Source organism: Phasianus colchicus, chromosome 1, assembly GCF_987193195.1.
Source record: "Phasianus colchicus chromosome 1, bPhaCol1.hap1.1, whole genome shotgun sequence".
NCBI classification, from domain to species: domain Eukaryota; kingdom Metazoa; phylum Chordata; class Aves; order Galliformes; family Phasianidae; genus Phasianus; species Phasianus colchicus.
This window is the reverse complement of record NC_143436.1, coordinates 31,228,400-31,245,367: the sequence shown is the minus strand read 5'-3', so window position 1 is coordinate 31,245,367 and position 16,968 is coordinate 31,228,400. Positions and strand designations below refer to the sequence as shown.

Below are 16,968 nucleotides of genomic sequence, written 5' to 3'. Positions count from 1 at the left end.
TGTAAAAGAGAAGCATTTTATTTTTAGTGTTTCCATAATACCCAGATTTAGAGAGGGACATGCTCAGAAAGGCTGTAAAACAGTATGTTTCTAGGGTGATCAGAGAGTGATTCCATGGGTAGAAACGTATTATTAGATTCAGCAAAATGTATGAAAGATCCTCAATGTCATATTCCTTACAGTGATAGAAAGTCTGATTCTACTGCTGATGTGGCTCTGGTTAGCTGAGTTATGTCACTGTTCACATCTCACAAAGCAGAAATACATCTCTGTGTGACGTGGATAATGTCTGCCCTGGGCTCATGGGATAACAGGGAACAGACAGGGCAGTGTGGCTGTGTGTTGAGTGATTGTTTGTGCCTGTGACATGAAGATGAATGACCACTCCTCGAAGGTCCCTTGGAACAGAGCTGGGTTATCTCAGGGGAGGGCTCTGCCAAGCTCACCTCTTTATAGTGGCAGCTCCTGCCGATGGAAATTGTCACAGGCTGCCGGCAGATGCAAGAATTAAATACAGATGTTTGCCTCTCTTGTACTGTTTACTTACATGCCTGGCTCAGCTTGAGGATCATTATGCACCATGAGCACTTCAGATTTTGAACCTCTTTCTTCTCAAATTAAATGTTTCTGATTCAGTTATCTTCAACCATTGTGACTGAAGTAGAACGAAAACAACCACCATGTGGTCTGTGTCCATTAACTCCCACAGCAAAGCACCCCTTCCGCCAGCCTGCTCTGACAGCAATGGGTTCCAGGTGTTTGGAAGCATGGTTCCACTTCACCAACATGCTAGAAACAAGTTTTGGTGTGGAAGAGGTGTCAGTGTAATCAGGATGGAGTGAGGATCCCATCACATCCCCTTCTGGAAGGGAAGCTCTTCCAGGAGTGATACAGGCAACAAGGCTCACTGCTGTGCAATGCCCAGGTTGTGAACTTGTGTTGAGGACAGTTTTCATTGTTCACCTGTAGACATTCCTTCCTCCTTTTTTTTTTTCTTCTAGGACAGGTGTTTGCTATAAGCGTTGCTTTGGATCTGTGTTGGATGGTCTGACCTGGAAAGGAAATCTACCATTACTTTCCACGGTCTTATCTGAGAAAAGGACTTTCTTTCAGTCACTGGATTATAGAATCACAGAATGGCCTGGTTTGAAAAGGACCACAGTGATCATCCAGTTTCAATCCCCCTGCTATGTGCAGGTCACCAACCACCAGACCAGGCTGCCCAGAGCCACATGCAGCCTGGCCTTGAATGTCTCCAGGGATGGGGCATCCACAGCCTCCTTGGGCAACCATTTGGAAAGGTTTGTAAGGATTAGTTGTAAAGACTTCATTATTTATAAAGATCATAAAAGATGAAGATGGGGCAAGGTCAATAAGCACTGCAGGAAATCATGGGCTGACCTCAAGATCCTGCTGGCACTCACATGGGGCTGGCAAAAAAATTGAAGTCAATTCTTTACTCAGCAAAATTGGAACAACTGGCAGCAGGGCGTTGTGGCTTCGACCACCACTAGTCTTCAGGGAAGGAAAGGTACGGGGGGGAAGATATTCTTAGCGCCCTTCACCCAAAGAGAGCCATGGAAATGTCACAGCTGAAGAGCAGGAGATTTGTCCAGCGGCTCCGGACGGGACCTCTGCAGGGCAACGCGAAAGCGTCCTGCAGAGACGGGGAGAACCTCCGCAGACCGCGATCCCCGCCAACCTCCGCACACGTCCGGTTTCCTTCTCCCTATCCCCGAATTTATCTTTCCCCTCCGCCCGGACGGTGTCACGTCGAGATGGGACAGAGGTGGTATTCCGGCCCGGGCAGGAGAAAACAAAGCGGGGCGGCAGCACGGGAGCGCCCCGAGGGTCTCCCTCCGGCCGCCCCCCGCCGCCCCCGATCAGCAGGGCTCCGCGGGGTGAAGCGGCGCCGCCCTCGGCCCGGCCCGGCCCGGTGGGGGCGGTGGGCGGCTCCCGAGGCCGCGGATAAACGGGAGCCCCTCCCGCCGGCTCCGCGTCCCCGCCGGACGGCGGCGAGGAGAGCGGCGCTCCCGCGGGAGCCGTGGGGAGGCTGCGGTTCGCGGCCGAGGGGCTGCGCCCGGCGGCGGGGCGGGAGCTGCGAGGCTCGGGCACCGCCTCCCAGTAGCGACGGCCGCTCTCGCAGAGCGGCGGGAGCCCGGTCATTGTCTGCCCGGCGGCGCGGGGCTGCGCTGCCCGCCCGGCCCCCCGCCCTCGCCTTTGTGTGCGCCCGGCGTGATGCGCGCTGCGGGGCGGCGGGGGGTCCGCTCCTCCCGGTGAGAGGCGGGGAGGCGTCCAGCCTCTGCCCCGGAGGTTTTTCACCCGCAGCAGCCGGAGGAGGGGGACTATGGACTGAGCGCATCGCTGTACCATGGAGTCCGGCTGCGGCTTAGGCACGCTTTGCCTTCTCCTCTGCCTGGGGCCAGGTAGGCGGCGGCCGGGCGGCGGCGGGCGGTGCGGGGTTCGGCCGCCGCCGGGTCCCGGCGGAAAGTTGCGGAGGCGACGGGAGGGTTAACGGCACTCTCTGGGTCAGTCGTAGGCTTCGGCGTGGACCCCTCGCTGCAGATCGACGTGCTGTCCGAGCTGGGGCTGCCGGGCTCCGCGGCGGGCGTGCGCCAGGTGCCGGGGCTGCACAACGGGAGCAAAGCTTTCCTCTTCTCAGGTACGGCCCCGCGGCTCTGGTGCACCGCTCCCCTCCTGCCGGTCCTCTGCTCCATACCCCCAGCCCCGCTTTCCCTCCTTTTTTCTGTATATTCCTTTTTTTTTATTTTTATTTTTTCTTCCTTTAACTGGGTGACGCTTAATTAAAGTACAGCAGGAACGGGGATGGCAGATGGCTTGTTTTGTGAGTCGTGGGGTGCAGCGATGAATAATGGCACCACCCACTCTTCTGCTTTACTTGGGAAGCACTGAACATCCCCCAGTTCCAGCGCAGGCAGCACTCCCTGAAAGTTTCACGTGAATCGAGCAGAATGCTGAGCTGGAAGTGCCCCGGAGGAGAGAGGCAGATGGCTGGAAATAAAAATTGTGGCTTCACCAGGGCAAAGTGGCCCCTGTGAGCGTCAGTGCTGTACACATCGTGAGAAACAAAGGCTGAGTTTGGGCTTCTTGTAGTGCTTGTGGTTATTCTTTCTTCTGTTGGGTATAGAAATAATGAGGTGCTCTTGTTCCAGCATTCAAAATACAGTCAGGAGGTTTCTTCCGAGATACTTAAGCTTCCCTATAATGTAATGCACATAGATCTGGGAAATAATTCAGTGGACATTGGATTTATTGGCAGAGGTTATGATACCTATGCTCATTCATTTTCAGTGTCCACTTTAATAATGTACTGATGCCTTAAATGAAGCTGGAGTTGAGAATGTTTTCAGGAAAAACCTCCATCTTTAGGGGAAAAAAAAAAAAGCCAAAAAATAGCCTCTAGGAACAAGTGAAAGATGATGAAATGCTCATGAGAAACATGGCTAAAGAAGAGCAAGGAGCACAGCTCCTGGTGGAGCAAAAGCAATCCCTGCATCAGCTGTAGTTTTAAAACAGAGAGACTTGGCGTTGGCTCCTGGTGTCACATCAGAGCTCAGCACTCATCTGCAACAATTCCTGGTGCAACAGGCAAGAGGCTGCTCCTCCCATAGAAGAGTTATAATTAAAGGGAGATAAGATCTGGAAAGAGAATTTCTTTTTCATGTTTGCATTAATGAGATAATTTATCAGAAGCTAATAGTTGCCAAAGGCTTTCTTTTCTTTTTCTTCCTTTCGAGGCTCTCTGTGTCCTTCCGTGCGCAGCCAGTGTGTGTCACTGTGGACACGGATGTGGAGGTGCGTGGCTGTGTGCGTTCGGCAGCACCCGCATAAGCTGCTGTTATGAACGTCAGCAGTGGGCTTGCAGCCTCGGAACTGCCTTCTGTGAGAGGAGGCTGCTCAGCACAGCGGTGCATTTGTGTGGTGTGTGCTGCCCATCCTAAAAGAGCCCTAATTTTTAGGGTACGGTAGGGGAGTTGAGGACCCCCTCATTTTACAGTGGGGGAACCAAAGCTCCCGATGACTTCAGCCTTGATATTATTAGAGCTCTGTAAGAGGAACTCTTCTTGTTGTGTGTTATCCCAACCTTGGGATAAAATGACTGTTGGTTCCTGAAGAATTTTTTATAAGCTTTTTCCTCTTTTTTTTTTTTTTTTTTTTTTTTTTTTTTGTAAGTATGAGTGTATGCAGCTCCCAAGTAGGTTGCCAATTTAGTTGTGGCAAAAGCAGGCAAGACTAAGTTTTCACACAAACCCCTTCTTTCCCTGAGAGGAATCAGGAGGTAAAGTGGACAAAACCTTGATCTGATGGTGGCTGAAGGCGCCCAGCATCCTTCAGTGCCCTGTAGGACTGAATAGATTTCTGTTACTGCACTGGACTGCTGATATCCTTATACAAAGCAGGATCCTAACAAGGCAGATAAATGTTCTTTTTTCTGACTTGCCTTTAGAAATACAAATGCTGCCCTACTCCACCAGACCACTGGTCTGTGTAGTCGTTTTTGTTCTTGGAGCTGACACTGTAGGAGCATTGCTGCAATGCACACCTCTTAACATATGTATTTGCAGTGTGTGAACTGGAAATATGTTCTTGGTGATTTCAAATTTATTTTTGCCTGTTTTTTTTCCTTATTCCAGCTAAAGCTTTGATAACCCAAATGATCTTGGGGGGAAAAAAAAGAAACGGATGACATAGAGTTAGTTCATTGACAGATAATTTTAAGCTTTGAATGTGTCTTTTTTCCTTTTGGTTTCTTTTGTTAGAAGACGAACACTTTCTTGTACAACATACATGTTAGCCTTTTTGACAGAGCATGTTCCTAACTATTATAAAGCTTTACATATACTTAACACATGCTGAAAGCCAAAATCTGCTCTTTATTTTAGAAAGATTACAAAAGTGGCAGGCTGTGTTGTCAACAGGTAACTCAAAGATGCACAACGGGGATTTGCACATTGTAAAGTTATCTAAGTGCCTGATGCTACTTGGCTGTATGGGTTGGCAGCACCAGAATGCTGTTATAATCTGCACAGCAGTGGGTACTTTATTTTATTTTTCTGTAGGAGAGTGATTTACAAAGTAATTGTATCTTCCCATAAGCTACACTGGAACATTTTACAATTATGAATAGAAAGCAGGACGAAGTCTTCCAAAATGTTATTGTTGTTAGGTATGAACATCTGCCAGCACTTCCTAGCCAACAGCAGATATTATGATGTCAAAATATGTTGAGAGGAAAATGACTGCTCTTCTGGTCAGAGCACAGAAGTCAAATCTATACCACCACCTCCTCTGGTGATGTCTGTTTCTGCAAGCCAGTGAAATTCTCAATACCTTGGTTTTCACTTTGCAAAATCAGGACGGCGTTTACGATAAAGCCCAAATCAAAGGAGTGGGTAAAATGTATTTGAAGAAGGCTTTGAATTCCTTTTCGAGGATTACTAATTGTTACTCTTTCCTCATAAATATATCACATTAATACAGTTTGAGGTGATAAGTGGAGATGGAAGTAAATGTTGCCATTTTTCCATTCAAATACAAAGTTCATATTGCTGTGAGAGCCCTCATTGCATATTCAAGTCTTGCATGCACACTTGAAGAGGTGCAGGTGTCAGCAACAAAGGGTTTTGGATGTGTCAGACGTTTGGCCCCTCAGTGTTGTCTGGGCTGAGCATCAGTGTGACCTCCAGCATGTGCCAAGTCCCGGTGACACTGGGTGCTTCAACTTGCAATAGGAAATAGTGCTATCAAATGTGAGAATCTAACTATGGGTTGCGCAGGTAACTAGATCTCCTGGCTCTCTGCTTTGTGAATTTCCCTCCTCTCTTTGGACTCTGTGTTGTTATGATGTTTTGGCAATGCTTTTGGTCCACTGGAACTAGCTGCTTTACAGTTAAGAGTCAATACTATGCATAGGACTTTTGTCTCATGCAGTACTGGAGCTATTTTTCTACCACCACCACCAGGAGCAGCAGAAAGTAGAGAAGGTACACAGTAAATCAAGTGAAAATAGGCACATAAAGTGAAAATGGGAGCAAAGCAATGTGTAAAGAGAATATATGCACATCAAAGGTGTATGTGCTCCTCAGAGAAGCGTGGGCAGAGCAGTGCAATCAGATGGTTGCAAGCACAGGAAGTTTTATTTAAGGAAAATGTAAAAAGGGCATGATGGTCATGAAAATGTGGGAGCTTGTGTATCTGAAGGTGTAGCTCAGAAATCATTCAAAAGATGTGATTTTTCTTCACCGGTTAGGTTATAGAACTATTGATATGGTTACAAGCACTGTTTAGATATTTCTGATGAGGAGGGACAGTCCTAGAGGCAACATATTGCGGATTATAATGTGCTTTAAAACACTGAAAGAATGACTTAATCTGTCAGAGTGATGCATGGAAGGACTCAGTGCTGCTGCTGTTTGAATTGGGTCTTGCTGGTACAAACTGCTGATGAAGTGAAAAGTGCAGTGCTAAAATGCACCTCCTCATGGTGTGAATGATTTTAGATATTGCTGCATGACTGAATCATTAGCCCACTCTGTAAAAATGACAGCAAGACATTATTGTTAGGTATAAATATGCCTTATATATTTCTGGAAATATCACTGTGTTCTGGTCTGTAATACCATCTCTGAACGTTACTAAATGAAAGAGCTAAAAATAAAGCTTTAAAGCAAGATGTCAGTAAACTTTCTCTCATTATAGAAATAGGGTTGGGGTTAGCTATGCACTTCACACACTTTTTTTTTCCTTGCCACCTGTCATTGAAACCATGGACAGATGCTCTTTTCTGTTTCCAGCTGAGCCTACTGAAAATATTACTGTTCCCAGCTGCTTTCTGCTGCCCAGGAGCCAGAGGTTACTGTCCCCACAACTTTCCCTATGCGAGAGATCATATGAACATCCCCTAATCTGCTGATGGCAGAGTCAGCCATCTTCAGCAACTAGCCTGGCTGGCTACAGTGACATGGATTAGATTCCCCTGCAAAACCCTGTCTCCAGCTGTCCCAGAGACCTGAATCATCTCCCAGAGGAGCCTTAACAGAGCTGGGGGAGGGAATGCTGCTGCTGGCAGCTGGCACAGCTCACTGCTGTGAGTACCTGTCTGCAGCTTTCTTGTCTTGGAGCAATCTGGTTTCTTTCCCAGAATCATTGAACCCTCAAAATGTGTGTCCTCCAGATGAAGATTATCTGTAGATAATTAAAATTCCCTGCATGTTTTGAAGAGACAAAGAAAGCCCCTCAGCACTTAGTTTTGGTTACAACGGAGATAATATATTTTCATTTTAGTAAGTGCTGAAGTTTCTTTCAATATCTGGCGTAAGCAATTAGAGATACGTCTGTGTTTTGGTGTAGCTGGAACAACAGGATATGCTGTCCCACTGTTGCCCTCTGTCCCCTTCTATCTTTTGCACGTGCTCAAGTCACTTCTGCGCCTCTTTGCTGCTGTGCAAGCAGTAACTATTGTGGTATGGCACCACCAAGGCTGTGATCAACTGCGCTGTGGGGCTGGGATGGGTGTCACGGAGAGAGCCATGGAAAACTGGGCTGCTTCTGCTGGAGCTGCAGAGTAGGAGTTGCAGCTGGAAGGCACTCCCTTTACCTGGAGGGAAGAGTTGGATGCTTACCATCAGCACTGTTAGCAAGGAGGTGTAATCAAGTCAAGCTATCAGCTTGATCTTCCAGGTCCCGTCACTTAGCCGTGTTCCCTAGTGCCATGTCCACACAGAACTATCATCTAGCTATCCACTTCTTAACCATATGCATTCTTAACTGCTGAATAATCATAAATATGCTTACTGTCATTGCAAGTTAAATAGTGCCAAGCTGGCTTCTCTGTAAAATATAATGTGGAAGTTACTGGAAGCACAAAGCTTCAGCAGTTTTGATTTATGACTGGTGCTTGTAATGTTAGTACACATGGGATAGGGCTGAGAAATGGGGTGTGAATGGGGACCTGCTATACTGCAAGTTCAGGTTTCTGGAGAAAAGCTTGCAATTAGTCATTAGTGCACGGCCAATATAAAATTACATTAAGGAATGACTGATAACTTGACCTGTAGCACTTAAGGATTGTAACTGTCTTAAGGCTGTAAGTTGGAAGTAAATAGTATTGCTGAGAATGTGTACTGGGCATATGAACCATTGTGAAGATCTAATTGTAGAGCAGTAAAGCTGTTTTAACTACGGCTGTAGAAGTGATTTCATTCTACTAGATGTGATTTCAACTGCTAGAGAAGATAATTTACGTAAAACTTTCTTTTTCTTTTCCCTTTGTATTTTTTGTTTTTCTACAGTGAGTTTTTGGGGGAGAAGGGAAATAGGCAGAAACTAAATATTTTCTCTATAGCCTTTTTTCTTTTTTCTTTTCTTTTCTTTTTTTTTTTTTTCTTGTGGATGTACTTGTGCCATGTGTTTTAATGTGGACTCTGGGCACCTTTTGGTCTGTTCTTAAAAGTATGGGTTATGGAAGAAGCTACAGCCAATACACAGTTGCTGATGTGAGCCCTGAGACTTACCTGCCCAGATCCCTTGGGGTATTTTGCCAAGCAGCAGGATTCCACAATGTTGCAAGGGTTTAATGGGATGGTTAAAGCTTCACCCCTCCTGCTACTTCAGCATTTGCAGGGAGATGAGAGCACATTTATCGATGCATTTGACAAAGCATTTGATTCCTGTTGGAGGAATTTCCAATTTACTGTGTATGTTCTCATGGGCTTCTCTGTTGACCTGCTGTTCTTCACAGTCAGGTTGCTTCTAATACCTGCAACCTGTTGAAGCCTGTGGGGCTGTTTTCTATTGGGACAGTGCTAATTGTCTAAAACTGTGCCTTTTCTGTGACAGTTTGTTTACTTGAATTAACCTGAGTAACTTTGCTTTGTTTCGATGTTCGGTATCACTCAAAGCAATTCATACTCATTAATAACAGGTAGAGGTTGCATGTTTTTACATTTACAGTCAGGCCATTTCTGATGTATCACAAGTCCAATCCCCATGCTGTGGCTGGTGTTATCCTAGGACTCAGCTCTCTGCACTTAAAAGCTGAAGATGAACATGGCTTGAAGGGGCCATGACATGGAATAATGAGTTCTTGCAGCCCTTATGTAACTGCTTTTACTGTGATGTAGTTCTGTAGTCAAGAATAAGGTCTGACACCAGCTAGGTTGATTTTTTCTTTTTTTTTAAATGTTTTTTGCTTCCCCTCCCACCCATAATTGCAGCAGTGTTCTTTAGTGAGGTTTCAGAGAAGACAGCAGCATTTCCCATACGTTCCTGCACATAGATCACTCTCAATGTCTGTATCTTCTCGTTTTCACACAACCCTACTTTTTGCTTGGGAATTAGGTTTCCTACATTCCCTTTATTGCTTGTGTTCATCTAGCCTGTGCTCTCCAGGGTATGTGGATGCTGCCTTCGAAAAATACCTCTAAGATTGGTTAACTTTGCTGCATCTTTGGGGAGGCACAAAAGTGAGCTCGTAAGTTATTTAAAACCAGTGGATGAGAGTAGGTGATTATATATAGCAGCCATGGGAAGCTGCACTTTCATGTAGTCATTCTTCAGGTTCTGAATTTTGCCATGATTGGCCATGTGCCAGGGTGCAGACCCACAGAGCAGATGTGTTCTCTCACCTTAACTTCCAAAGCAGAGCTGAGCAGGAGTGAAGAATGAGGGGATGAATGATTATTTTTCAGTACTTTTTTTTCTGTCCATCTGTTTTGGCATAACCTCTGTCTCAATGTTTTAGCAGTTTGGGGTGGAAAAAAAAGTTGTAGCAATTTTCAGCATGCAAGAATTGTATAGGTTTTTTTTTTGTTTTGTTTTCACTATTTGTTACGTTAAGCAATTCTTTGTTTTTCTCTTCTTGGTGCATACTTTATTTTGGTGTGTGATCCTCATGACTTCAGGGAGAAATGAGGGTGTGGAAAACTGGGTTGTGCCATCTTGTCTCGGGAGCACTACAGGCTTGGGGCAGAGTGGCTGGAGGACTGTGTGGAAGAAATGGACCTGGGTGTGCTGGTCAATGCTCAGGTCAACAGAGGTCTGTAGTACAAGTCTTATGGGAGTGGCTGAGAGAACTGGAGCTGCATAGACTGGAGGTGGCTCAGGGGAGATCTTATTGCTTTCTACAGTGCCCTGAAAATAGGTTACGGCGAGGTGGGGGTTGGGCTCTTCTCCCAGATAACAGCAATAAGATAAGAGGGAATGGGTTCAATTTATGCCAGAGGAAGTTCAGGTTGGATATTAGTAAAAAATTCTTTTCAGAAACAGTGATCAGGCACTGGAATGGGCTGCCCAGGGAGGTGGTGGAGTCACTGTCCCTGGAGGTGTTCAAGAAATGTGTAGATGTTGTATAAGGGTTGTGGTTTAGTGGGGAAATATTTGTAGTAAGTGGACAGTTGGACTAGATAATGGAGGTCTTTTCAAACCTTGGTGGTTCTATGACTGTCATCTTGGGAGATGCCACTCCCATCTCTGCATATTGGAAGGTGCTAAAGCAATGAGCATGGTATGAAGGACAAGCAAACTGAAAGAGAATTCTGAAGACAGTGTTCAAAAGGGTTTCAGCTGATTAACATATTTGCAGCAGCAAGAACACTGCTACAATAGACTGTAATGTTTCCAAAGGAGCCATTATAATCAATATTGCTAGTGATCCATAACTGAGAACTCTTTTAGTGGAATTTAAGTGGCAATTTCCCTCTCTAAAAATGCAGAGAGAGTGTAGTGTGAAAAAAGACCTCTACTTTTGGAGTTGTTCACTTTGTTAGGGTAATGTTTAGACTGTTTTGTCAGCATAAATGCCGTGTAAGGATAATTAGACAATGGTAACATCCGTAATGTTTATTTTGCAAAGAGTCACAGAAAGGAGAGATATATTAGCCTCAATTCCATGGCTGGAAGTCTGACAGACTCTCTCCAAACACAGTTGCATAAAAACCCAGAGAGATTCTGCAGAATCTTTTGTGTTTACAGGTCAATAATCTGTGTTTTAATGACTCCTTAAACATGCACTGCTGTGTAGGGCCAAAGCTGTCCCAAAGGAACTCAGATTTCCTGTCATTCTGGCTTGTATCCCTTGTAACTGCCCCCTGCTTTGTTCAGCACTCGTTCAAGGTGGAATAAACTTGAGGAAATACATCTGGACCTGTTCAGTAATGCTTTTTTTCAAGAATTTCTACATACACTGTTAGTGTTTCATATATAACGAAAGCATATGCCAGTAAGAGAGCTTGGTTTATTTCTATTAAAAAAAAAAAAAAACCCAAACACTGAGATTATGTCTGGGATATTGTATTCACTCTCAGTATCTTTAAAAAAAAAAAAAAAAAGTCAGTGAATTGCAGGGAGTGAAGAGAATAACAGAAAACCTGATTATACAGTGAAAAGGGCTGGCTTACAAAAGAAGACTTTGAAAGAACTGAATGTGTACCGCTTGTCCAAGCAATGACAAAAGTGTTATGTGATAAATGTCTGGTATTAGAAAATTCTCTGAGGTTTAGAATGAAGGAATTATTTAGTATTCAAAAAAGTAGCGTTAAGAGTAATATAATGATATTATAAGTAGGGAGGATTTCAGTTAAAAGGAGACATTCACGGTGAACTAATTTAGATTCTGGAATAGCTACGGGAAGGAGGTGGTGAAGATCCATTTTCTTGATTTTTGTAGAAGATTGTATTAAATGAAAATGTCTAGGGAGCATTATCTATATAGTAGTCATTGTGTGACTTTCAGTTGCTATGTTAAGGATGGAGTGGATTACCTCATATGTTTATCTAAATTCTGGAAATCTGGGTTTTTCGTGGAGTTGTTCTAGCATAGGAAGAGATTTCCGAAGGCTCAATACAGCGTTTGACACCTAATTCTCATTAAAATCAAACTGGTGCCTTTCATTTCTCCCTCAAACTGTACTTTGGTGCACTTGAGCATATTTTAATGGTATTTGGTTGAAACAAACCAACAAGAGTGAAGAAGTCAGGATTTGGAAGCATTTGTAATTTTCACCCAACCAAGTTCATAAACTGTGCATGTGTTGTAAAATCTGTAGCTAGTTCACTGGAGCTAGCAGATGCATTCATAGAAGCATGGATTACACTAATACCTGATTTAAAAGGAAATTTTTTTGCAGGAGAATCTGAACTCTGAGCCTCTTCAGCTTCCTGGGAACTCTGGGAGCTGCAGCTTGAATCCCTCATGTACTTTCTGTTTGCCTGCCTTGCTCATAACTGAGCTATGTGTGTGGTATTTCTTGGCATCCCCAGTTTAAATTCCCTCTAACCTTTCCTTTACCTGGCATGAAAACAGGCATTAGGATAGCGGTGATTTTTCTGAGAATGCCAGGAAGACTGAAGGCTCTGGTGCCCTTCTCTTCCCCTCAACTACGCCCTCTGCCAGCTGGTGTTCCCCCTTGTTCCTGCTGGAACCCAAATTCTCCTCTGTCTGCTGTCTTCCCTTCCCATCTGCTGCTGTTTGCTCAGGCCACTGACAGAGACCTGTGGCTAGCAACAGCATTGTTGGATGTATCTGGCATGCTTCAGATGCAATTTTTTACCACTGCTGGCTTTGCTCCTTCTTCCTGGCAAGCTGTGCTGGCCTTGTTGATGGGGATGAAGGTTCAGGTTTTCTGGAAATCTTGAAGTTGGTGCCTGTTGACCATTCTTCTGTCAGAATTCAGTTTTCCATGCAGATCACATCATTGTGGTGGTTTGGAAAAAGATGGATCTCATATTAATGCTTTTGTAAGCTTACCATTGCCTTATATGAAAATAATTCCGCCTTAACACTTAGAAGTTCAGTGAGGCAAAGGCAATCAGCCCAAAAGTGAGTGTGAAAACAGTTATACCCCAGAAAACCAGATGTAGAGGGCGAGAGCTCCCAACCATTGCAAAGAGTGATAAACCATTAGATTCTTCATATAGAAGAAAGCTAATAACATCCAGGGCACCTGCAAACTCTTGGGGTTGGACTAGATGATCTGAGGAGGTCCCTTCCAACCTAAAAGGTTCTGTGAAATGATGGCTACTGGTGGCAGGTCATTTGGGAGGAGCATAGGGGTCACAAGAAAGGAGCTGTTGAGTCAGAATGACTGAACCAGGGACTATGAGTAGGTCTTGTTGACCACTGCGAGGATTGAGCGAGGCAAAGGTGTGATGTGTTTCTCAGAGAATGCAGAAGTGTTTACACCAAGCATAATCCTAATTCAGGTGTGCCCCAGGTGTTTTACAGCCTGTCATTGCATGGCCAAGTTCACCACTGGAGTATGATACATTTGAGAAGCCTGAATTGTGTCATATCTTCTGGGAGGAGGGTAGGCCTTGTCATTTGGATTGATCTACGTTCAGCATCATCTGCTTGTGTGGTTTATTACTGATGTTGGGTTGTACTTTATTTTTAATTCATCTGACTTTGCTTACCTTTGGTAATCTGCTTTTTTCATTTGCTAACAGCACTGCTTCCTTCTCCTGTCCACCCCTTGGCATCACTTGCGTAACTTTTCAATTTCTGCCCATGCAATATGGCTAAGGACTGGAAGTAAATGCAGTTTCTTAGCAGTTCTTGTGTGTGTCATGCCCTTATTATTGTACCAGTAGGGCTGGAAGTTGATGCATTATATTCTTGTGCTCTTCAGCCTGTGTCCCAGTGTTAGCAGCATCACCTGGTGTGATATTTTCGTTTGTTGTTAGGTCATTTTGACACAGTGTGCTCATACGACAGCATGCAGCCAAGCATAACTAGGTGCATATGCCACAGATGGCAGCAGCAAGGAAAATAAGACAGGTTTCATTTCTTTTACAGGTTTCAAGGTGTTCTCAAAACTTCTAGAAAGCTGCTCTGTGCCTAAAGGGGTGTGAATGTGTGCATGTATATATATATGTCTATTTATAAAGCTATACTAGCTGCTGCCTTTTAAATGTAGCTGGAACCTGCTTTAAATTGAGGAAGCAGACAGGAATTCCACTTTGCACTACTTCTGTGTTCTTGTTCAAATATTATAGGTTTTATAGTGGTATGGGACCTGAAAAACCTAAACAGTATCTTTGTAACTAGAAGCACCTGGTACTACCTACAAGGCAGTAAATACTGAGTCTTCAGAATTTAAAGATGAATTGATAGTAATGGTGGAGTATAACGTAGGGAAAAGTAGTAATTAAAGAAACTATTGCAGCTTATAATTGATAACCCAGAAACTATAAATCACTAGAAAGCATTGCAATAATAAATACCCGCGGCAATGCATAATGTACAGCACACATTTTAATTTTCCTATGGGTAGGATTTCCATGATGAGCAGAAGTCATCTTTTATCTTTGTCACATTGTTATCGTGTAATAGGTCCCCACTGAATAGCACTCTCTCTTGGTGATAGTGCCTTGCATGATGACATCGTTACAATGAAGGAGGTAGTATTTCTCATGAGCAAGGAAAAGTGGTTTTCTGTATCATATATGCACTTAAAAATTCCTTATAATACTTTTGGATGGCAATCTCCCCTGTGCTGATGCACACATTACTCATATTCCTTTCAGAAATGTTCAGGAATGCACACTCATGTTTTCTTTGTCAGTTTGGTGGAAGGTGTTCTAGTAAAAATTTTGCACGGTGGGGGTCTCTATTGTTTGTTAAGCAAATCAGCAGTTTTAGTCTGCTGCTAAGAATACAGATTTGTTATCTGGAGCACTAGAAATATAAGGTTTGGGCCGGAGGAATCCCAGGCATCCATACAGACTGGAATGAGCGGTCTTGAGAGCAGCCTTGCAGAGAAGGACCTGGGGGTCTTGATAGATGAAAAGCTTAACATGAGCCAGCAGTGTGCTCTTGTAGCTTGGAAGACAAATGGTATCCTGGGCTCCATCAGAAGAGGGATGGCCAGCAGGGACAGGGAGCTGATTGTTCCCCTCTGCTCTGCTCTTGTGGGGCCCCATCTGGAGTGCTGTGTCCAGGTATGGAGCCCCAAGTACGAAAAAGACAGAGCTGTTGGAGAGGGTCCAGAGGAGAGCCATGAAGATGATCAGAGGGCTGGAGCACCTCCCCTACAAAGACAGGCTGAGGGAGCTGGTCTTGCTCAGCCTGGAGAAAAGAAGGCTGCAGGGTGACCATAGCCTTTCAGTACCTAAAGGGAGCCTATAGATTGGAGGGGAATCAACTCTTTGAAAGGGTAGATAACAGCAGGACAAGAGGAAATGGTTTTAAGTTGAAGGAGGGAAGATTTAGGTTGGATGTCAGGGGGAAGCTCTTTACAGAGAGAGTGGTGAGGTGTTGAAACAGGCTGTCCAGAGAGGTTGTGGATGCCCCGTCCCTGGAGGTGTTCAAGACCGGATTGGATGGGGCCCTGGTCAGCCTGGTCTAGTGTTAAATGTGGAAGCTGGTGGCCCTGCCTGTGGCAGGGGGGTTGGAGATTCATGATCCTTGAGGTCTCTTCCAACCCTGGCCATTCTGTCATTCCTACATTTTGATTTATCATCCTTTTTCATCCTTTACTGTTAGAAATATCTTATTGCAGATCCTGTTGTTAGAACTTTTATTTATTTCTTCATTTACTTATTTACATTTTGCCTACTGAGTATAAAAATCAGAAACCCTCTAACATAGACCCTACATATTTTTGGAAGAGTCTGCCTGACTCTTACACTGACTGTATAGCTGCGCTGCTTTGCCTCATAGTAAATTTCTCCCACTTCTCATCCTGATTAAAATTCCTTCTTTGCCAAGAAACCATAGCCAAAGACAGGGTGAGAGACATCTAACTGTACTAGCACTGTGGTCTGGCAAATTAAGTCCTAGATTAAAAGAGAACTTTGGTATCTCGTCATGGTGTTCAAATGGATTTTTATGGTGGTGTAAATTCAGTGGCTGGATTTATTTCTTTGTTTTGGGAGGATCTACTAACCAAGCAAAGCTGCTGTTATTGTTTACACTGTGCTATTGGCCCACTAAAGCTCACTGCCATTTAAACATTTTTCTGACTTTTATCTAGGTGTGGAATCCTCCTGAGCAGCTGCACTATTAATTCCACAACTTCAGAGTAGCAGTTGGACTCTGCTTGTGTAGTAGGTGACTGGGGTTCAAAGAAATATCCCTCCCATTCTGCAACTAGACATGGGTGTACTACAAAGAACTGTTTAATAGCCCATATTCCAAGATCATCTCAGGGGTTTGATGACATTTGAGAAAGCTTGACTGTACCTCAGTGGGTATCACTGAACAATTTTTTTTGTAGACACCCAAGGATACAAAGGAGACTATTTTAGCACGGGAAGTCAGTGGTGAGGCTATGGGAAAGTAAGCTCAGCAATACAGAAAGATTCAGCTCAGTGTGACTTTCCTTGGTTCCTAGAAATGGCACGTGAGTAAGCTGAGAGACTTCACCCAGCTACTAGTATAAGCACTCTCAAACAAGAACCGAATAGTCTCTTTTGCCATATGATTCTAGACAGAAACAGATTTTTGGGGGTATTATTGTCAACTTCCAGTGAATGAACAGCATATTGTAGCCACCATTTACAAAATCTTTCCTGAAGAGACATCCAAGAGACAGACATCCATATCAGGAGCTGGCAGGAATGACTGAGGTCTGGTGCCCATTCCATTATATCAGGTAGAAGGCTTTTCCCCATATTTAATATGTTCAGTTTTCATTGCATTTTGCATAGTTAATATATTTATTTTTATTGTTCCTTTAACTTAAAACAAACAAGCAAACAACAACAAAATAAAAACAAAACAAAACCAAAATAAGCTTAACAAACCAAGCAAATGTTGCATGGGGATTTTGACCATAGGGAAAAAATTACAAACAAAGCTCTTTGGATGAAAGCATAATTACTTGTGTAAGTGAACAACTTCCGATTACGCAGGCAAGTTAGGTGCTTGACAATGATTTGGTTATTTGGGATCAGGAACATTGCAGTTGCATTCAAGCATATATGTCTAGGCTCTAAGTACCTTTCTTC

At 44.1% G+C, this 16,968-nt stretch overlaps 1 protein-coding gene across 1 annotated transcript in view; it reads left to right on the top strand.

The window, feature by feature from the left end:
* The first annotated feature begins 2,013 nt into the window (after positions 1-2,013).
* Positions 2,014-16,968, top strand: part of NELL2 (neural EGFL like 2) — a 140,431-nt gene continuing 125,476 nt past the window's right edge. Inside the window, exons 1-2 of the mRNA XM_031589561.2 lie at positions 2,014-2,426; positions 2,534-2,662. Of these exons, the coding sequence (XP_031445421.2) occupies positions 2,372-2,426; positions 2,534-2,662 (184 nt within the window). The 5' untranslated portion in view covers positions 2,014-2,371. The remainder of the gene's footprint in view (positions 2,427-2,533; positions 2,663-16,968) is intronic.